Below are 7,453 nucleotides of genomic sequence, written 5' to 3' on the forward strand. Positions count from 1 at the left end.
TGAGGTAAGATTAATTAAATGCAACAGTCTGAACTCTCCTGCAGGTAGTACAGCATCTCAGGATCATGGGGCATGATTCACTGTGAGGGGGCGTGGTGTTCTCCACTGGGATGGGGCGTGGCTTTTATTCTTTCTGTTATCTCTCTGCTACGATTCTCGATGGCGTTTCATCTCCTCAGCAGCAAAACGTGAGCCAGAGACCCACATGTGGAGGAAGTTTGGTGTGTGTACAGAAATAAGGTCATGCATGAACTGCATCTCTCTCTCTCTCTCCCTCTCTCTCTGTGATGAAATGCCCCAGAGAGAGAGAGAGAGAGAGAGAGAGAGAGTCAGGTCAGTTCAGATGAGGAGTTTACACTGTTTGCTGCTGTGGAGAGACTCTCGTCTTCTTCTTCTTCTTTCCTCGGTGACTTGTTCGCTTCGTCGTCTGGATTTCTGTGTAAATCTATGGAAGGAAAGCAGCAGCTTCCTTAAGGGAGAAACATTAAGGAACTTTTGTGGCCGAGCTGCAGGAAGCTTCGTTTTCTTGTCCGGTTCAGATCGAAGCTGATGGATGAAGCAGCAGTTGGACCTTTGTCTCTCTCTGAAACCTGAAAGTGACATCGGACCTGCGAGGAGCAAGTGGGCACGGCTGTCAATCAAACAGACACACAGTGAAACAGTGAACCACGAGGAGTTTACAGAACTGGAAGCCCTTCAGTGACAGAAGGAACATCTGTTGTAGAGAGACAACTACTGAAGCCTGAACACTGACTTTCACTTAACAGATTCACAGACCTGTTGTTAGGAAAACTCTCATACTGCAGCAGGCTCTGACCGTCCTGGTCCTGGTTCTGGTTCTGGTTCTGGAGAACCTGCAAAATTTTGTCTGACTTCTTGAGAATCTTACCAGCTGAGTTACCAGCGGAGTTGCAGCTGTCGGTTTGAGGTGTTCTGTCCCGGCGATGGTTCCCCCCTGGCCGGCCGCCAACAAGCCCCACGTGTGCTTGACGGCGGGCCTCATCATGACCAGCCTGGCCCTGATGGACGCCTACCTGCTGGAGCAGAACTCGGGCCCCCGGTGGGTCGGCGTGTGCATCAGTGTGCTGGCGGGAGATGCCTGCTTCCTCGTGGTGCTGCGGTTCGTCGCCGTGTGGGCGGGGTCGGAGGTGCACACGGCCCGGCGAGGCTACGCCATGATCCTCTGGTTCTTCTACATCTTCATTCTGGAGATCAAGGTCTACTTTGTGTACCAGAACTACAAGTCTCAGGGCGTGGACGTGGAGGTGGTGGGCATGTCCCGCGGTGCCCTCACGCTGCTGCTGTCCGTCTGCCCGCCCGTTGTGTTCGTCACTCTGGCGGCCATCGACCACCTGGAGTACTTGAGGCCGTACAGGAAGAGAGAGGAGATCCGGAGCCGTCTGTTCTGGGTGGTGGTGGACCTGCTGGACATGGTGGACGTCCAGGCCGACCTGTGGGAGCTGGGGGGAGCGGGGCTCCCCCTGTGGGTGGAGGGGCTGATGTTCTTCTACTGCTACATCCTGCTGCTGGTGCTGCCCTGCATCTCGCTCAGTGAGATCAGCCTGCAGGGCGTCAACGTCGTCCCCCACAGGATGATGCTGTACCCCATCCTCAGCCTGGCCGCCCTCAACGTCGTCACCCTGCTGATCCGTGGAGGGAACCTGCTGATTTACGGGGACGTCCGAGTGTCCGCGGTCATGATGGGGAAGAACGTGGTCGCCATCGTGGTGAAGCTCTGCAGCCTGCAGCAATACAGGCGACACCAGCCGCCGAACGCCGCTACCGCCGCAGAGCCACGAGACGAGCCGCACCACCACCACCCTCAGGACCTCCAGACATCCAGCAGCCAGCCGGTGGAGCTGCCCCGGGTCCTGATCCAGGACTTCACCACTATACCGGAGGAGGAGCAGGATCAGGAGGAGGAGGAGGAGGAGAAGAGTGATGAACCATGAGGACAGGATGAGAGCGGCAGTGACATCTTCAGACCTGAACCTTCTCCTGGTGTCCAGACAAACACTTCAGATATTTTATTTTGTTATGAGCTTAGACTGTATAATTAATGGACGTAGTGACGTCTCGTTGGCTTGTGGCCCGTTTGAGGCATCGAGTTCAGAGTTACACTTGTACATTTGGACACATTTGGACTGTGGAGGAGCGAGAGGGATCTAGTCACTGACTACAAGCCTCTCTACACCTCAACCCGACTGATTCATGTTAGCATTAACTGGAGCATGAACTGAATGTTAATTTTGGCACGAAACAAAAACTAAATGTATGTTACTTACCTAAGAAAACTGAACAGCGACTCCTTGGAGTGTCTGTTAGTCCAACCAAACGCTGAAAATGACATTTTAATGAACAAAACGTTCAAATAATCATTAAGTCATTAAGTGAAAATACAGTGAAAGGGTCAAAGTTATGAGACCAAACTGCTAACCGTCCTTTTCTTAATATATTTTAACTTATAAACTTTATTGACATGTTGCCATGGATACACATTGTTCTGCTTCTCTCCTGATGACAGCTCACCTTGTTAGCCACCTGTCAATCAAAGCTAGCCACGACCCAAATTATATGATTCTTTATCTTCTATTTTCTTAACATCAGATTATCTTGAAGAAGATTTTTTTACTAGTGATTGGGACTAGTGTTGTCCTTAAAAAGCATTTCTGAGGTAATAAATCAAGTGAGAAGTTTTCTTATTTTGTATTGAAATTAATGGAGCCAAATGCTTCTGCAGCGGTCAGCGCCCCCTGCTGGATTATCTGGTAGAATGCAGCTGAAGGATCTTCCTGGTTTGCCTCATTGCTCAGACAGGTTCTGTTCTGCCGACAGGAACACTAGAACCAGTAAGAATCTCTCTGCGTGTCTCATCAGTTCAGCTGGATTTCACCGTTTGTCCTTTTTATCTCTCAGTATTTGTTTCCAGGTGCAGTTCAACAGATCAGAACACACTACGTCTCTCAGGTTCCTCTCCTGCTGAGAGATAAAATAGCCGTCAAAGCTGCTGTAGGAACAACGCTCTGTCTGAGGGAAGTTCTAGAGATGTGATGAAGCTCCTCCTTATATCAATGACGTCGGTGTACGGTGAGTGTCAGTCCGTCATGGAAAGAGACGACTCAAACTACAACTCCTAACAAAATTAATTTTCAAATAGCAGCCCAAGATTTGCTCAAAGCAACAGTGAGGCAGAACAACACATACAAACAGTGAAAAGACTACTGAAGAAAGTCAAGATCCATATCTTGCTGTGTTAGCATTTAGAGCTACTCCATTGTCAAACGGCTACAGTCCTGCTCAACTACTCATGGGCCGCAGGCTTCGTACACCAGTGCCCCAGCACCCCTCTCTACTCAGCCCAGAGCTCCCTGTTAGGGCTGCGGTTGCAGAAAAAGAGAGAGAGGAAGATAAGGGACACAAGAGGATTCAACAAGAGACACCGCGTGAGAAATCTACGTCAGCTCACACCTGGAGAGCCAGTGTGGATTACGGATACCAAGACTCAAGGCACTGTGATTTCAACTCACTCCACACCCGCTCATATGTAGTGGACAGTCCCTCAGGCACCATTAGGCGCAACCATAGACTGTATAAAATAGGGCGCAACAGACATCATCTTGTTCCCTTTCCAGAGACTGTTCCTCAGAGTCAGACACCCTGCACACCAACTCAGCCAGTTGAGTCTGTCCCAAACACTCCAAATCACCTTGAGTCCCCAAATCAGACTCAAAAGACATTACACCTGTCCCTACCAGAACTAGGTTTGGCAGAGTGGTGGTGAAACCTCATAGACTAGACTTGTGAATTAAAAGAGATGTTGGTCCAGTGTGTAGTGGGGAAAAGTTTTGTTCTGAAGATCGCATGGTGTTCATTTCATGCAGGCTTAAGAGAGGTCAGAGTTTATTTTAGTTGTATATGGACCTAATTTGCCTCTGTCCTGTTCTTTATTAAAAAGGGAGATGTGGTGGAATCAGAGATGTTACATGCTTTTATTTTGAATGTCATGAAAACAGAAAGTTTTGAGCAATATAGCAGCTTAACGGATATGCAAGCTGAGGAAGTTTCCTGAAAAATAAATGGAGTTAAACATCTGTTGGTGTCTTTAATGAGAAATACATGACAGGGGGCACATATCCCTGAAGTGCCAGCACCTTACCTCGGGCTACTCCTGTAACTAGAACCATATCTGAGCTCTCTGGCTCACAGCTTATAGCTAACTTAACTTCTGGGGTCCCTTCCCCTAATAAGTAATAAGTAGTGACCCCATGGGTCTTAAGAAAACATCAAGTAAACATGTAAACAATATGTGTATCCTGTACCAAGTTTGCAATGTTTCATCAAAACACCGTCAAATTAAAAATTGAATATCACCGTAGTAAAAGCTTTTAATTACCGTAAATCAAGGATCAAATTTTTAAACTGTAGAAAACTTACCCTTTTTATTTTTTAAATGTTAAATTATAGGAGAAATACCATAATGTCACAAGGACACAATTACCCTAGAAATAAAGGGACTACTCAGTCCAAATTAGTACAAAACCCACTCACTTCAATTACACTGATAGCAAACCAGGCATTAAACAGAAATACAAATCAGTGTAACCTATACAGGAGTAATTTAGCTGACAGCATGAATTCAGATCTGAGGTCAAAAGTTCCATGTCCATGTAAGCACAGTGGCGGATTTAGCAATTTGGGGGCCCAAGGCGAATTTAGCTAGGGGGCCCTTCAAATCCTTACTTTTAACAAAAAGAGTTTTATGTTATTTAATTCTGTTGACTTTTTTTGCTGTATATATATATTTACAGCATATATACACACACACACTGTAAAAAATGTTTGTAGAAATTACAGTAAAACACTGTAAAATTGAATCTGAAATAGGTCGTAAACATTGTACATCACCCTAGTAGATACATTTAGTTACTGTAAATCAAAGAATAGTATAAAACTTTAAATTCTACAGCCATAAACTGTAAAAAAGAAAGTAAAGTTGTAAAGTTAATGGAGAAATACCATGATGAACGTGGTTAAAATCCTGCTGCTAGGTGAGAACCATGGTGACACTCACCTGACGCTGTGTACGCACTGTTGGAATGTAACTAACAGTGGTGGAATAAGTATTCAGATCTCTTACTTAAGTAAAAGTACTGATACAACACTGTGAAATTACTCCACTACAAGTAAAAGTCCAGCATTCAAAACTTACTGAGGTAAAAGTAAAAAAGTATCAACATCAAAATGTACTTAAAGTATCAAAAGTAAAAGTACTCATCATGCAGAATGGCTCCACTCAGATTGTTTTTTACATTTTACATATATTATTTGATTATTATTATTATTGATAGATTTATGTAAGCAGCGTTTCACTGTTGTCAAGATAGGGATCATTTCAACTATACATATGTATACATATAGGCTATATACACTGTAAAAACAAAAATCTGTTTAAATTACGGTAAAATACCAGCTGTGGTTGCCAGAACTTCACCGTAAAAATACAGTGAGCGTATGTAAATGTAAATATCAGCAAAAACTGTAATTTTATACTGAATAATCCCATTACTTTTAGGATAATTGTGTCATCATGGTATTTCTCCATTAACTTTACAACTTTACTTTCTTTTCTACAGTTTATGGCTGTAGAATTTAAAGTTTTATACTATTCTTTGATTTACAGTAACTAAATGTATCTACTAGGGTGATGTACAATGTTTACGACCTATTTCAGATGCAATTTTACAGTGTTTTACTGTAATTTCTACAAACATGTTTTACAGTTAGTTACTAGTTTGCAGTTTACGTTGACAGTCACTGAAAACGTTGGGCCACAACGCCGGATCATCTCCGATGATGACAACACTTTCGTGGTGGTCAACAGAATCAGGACTGCTACTCACCACCTCCTCATTGTTGACATCTCTTCTGTCAGAGCTCGAGCATGACGCGGTTACTATGGTTACCTCCTCCCCTTCTGAATTAGCCGCTGCCTCCTGCTGCTCCTCGACAAAAAATGTTGTCAACTTCGGGAGTGCGTCATTTTTTGATTTCGCCTCCTCCCGCTTCCTTCTTTTGGTGGCACCACTTGGGTAGTTTCGCTTCATTTTCCAACTGTTGATATCAATTTCACCGCTCACGTAACGTCTTCCAAACTTCCCTCCACTTCCGTCACATAAGTTTGGAACTCTCGCGATCATGGCCTGGATGGAATAGTCCATTATAACACAAAATGGGAGGGGGTGTAGACGGATACTTTATTTCTTTGTATTTTAGTTTGTTGTCTTTGTTTCCGATTTAAACATACGAATTTACATTTACATTTAAAAACGCAATGGCTGGGGATCACTGAGTGCCCCGATTCCCAGCTGAATGGAGAGTGGGCAGCTGGTCTGGGGGCCCCTGCAGTTCGGGGAAGTTGGTGGGGCCCCAGGCAGTTGCCTACCTTGCCTCTATTGTAAAACCGCGTCTGTGTAAGCACAGATAGAAAAGTTATTTTGTTCATTTACACATTATCTCTTTAAATAAAGAGTGAATCAGTGTGCAGAGAAATAAATGAACATCAGCATCAACACAGTGTGTCGAGTGAACTATATTCGGACTACCAACCGTCCTCCTCAGTCAGGCATCCTCCGCGCGAATGGATGTTATGAAGTCCTTGGCCTGTGCCACCGAAAGCAGTCTCTTGTTATCTCCATCCTTGGTCACTATGACGAGCCTGGCAGGATAGTGCAGCGCCGGCTTGAAGCCCAGGTTGTACAGCTCCGACATCATGTCTCAGTATTTCTGGCGTTGTTCCATTACCTCCGGAGCGTAATCCTGGAGATAGGGGAGCCTCGATGCTGCAGCTTGCCTCTTCTGATGCGGGCCTCGCGAATGATTTTCTCCTTCACCTGGTACCTGTGCAACCGAATGATAATGGGTCTTGGTCTCTGCCCTGGCTTCGGCTTGTCGGAAAGCGTCCGATGGGCTCTGTTGCACTCGCCAAAAACCTCCAACAGCAATTCCGCAAAGAAGATGGAGGGACGCAGCCCCTCAACGGACTCAGGTATGCTGAACACTCTGATGTTGTTGCGTCGACTCCAGCCCTCAAGGTCTCTCATTTTTGCTAGCAGCTTAGCATTTTTATCTGTTAGCGTCGCACATGTTGTCTCCAATGCTAATAAACGTTCATCTTGAAAGTTAGCGTTTCCCTCCAGTGAGGTTATTTTCTGAGCATGGGTTTACATTGTGGTGTGAACGTGGTCGAGTTTTGTTTCAAGTGTTGAAATAGCGGTTTTAAAATCTGTGGCGAGGACTTGGCGATGTTCCTCTAGGAGGCTAGCTATGGCTATGGCCGAGATCGCTGTCACCTCCGCTGGGGGGATTAGCCTTGTTACTCTGGTCTCTCGTACCTTTCCTCGTCGAATGCAATGTCATTTTCGATGTTGTATCTCTCAGACGAAATAATGTCACA

General features: G+C 45.2%; 1 protein-coding gene across 1 annotated transcript; it reads left to right on the forward strand.

The window, feature by feature from the left end:
* Positions 1–739: 739 nt before the first annotated feature.
* On the forward strand, positions 740–1,952 carry LOC131970083 (transmembrane protein 121-like). The gene has a single exon (XM_059331352.1). The coding sequence runs from the start codon at positions 945–947 to the stop codon at positions 1,950–1,952; it is 1,008 nt and encodes a 335-aa protein (XP_059187335.1). The 5' UTR covers positions 740–944.
* Positions 1,953–7,453: the final 5,501 nt, after the last annotated feature.

This window comes from Centropristis striata, chromosome 1 (genome assembly GCF_030273125.1).
Source record: "Centropristis striata isolate RG_2023a ecotype Rhode Island chromosome 1, C.striata_1.0, whole genome shotgun sequence".
Classification (NCBI taxonomy): domain Eukaryota; kingdom Metazoa; phylum Chordata; class Actinopteri; order Perciformes; family Serranidae; genus Centropristis; species Centropristis striata.

What these genes read in the sequence shown, in the direction of transcription:
- LOC131970083 (XM_059331352.1), top strand. Translation starts at nt 945, where the DNA reads ATGGTTCCCCCCTGGCCGGCCGCCAACAAGCCCCACGTGTGCTTGACG.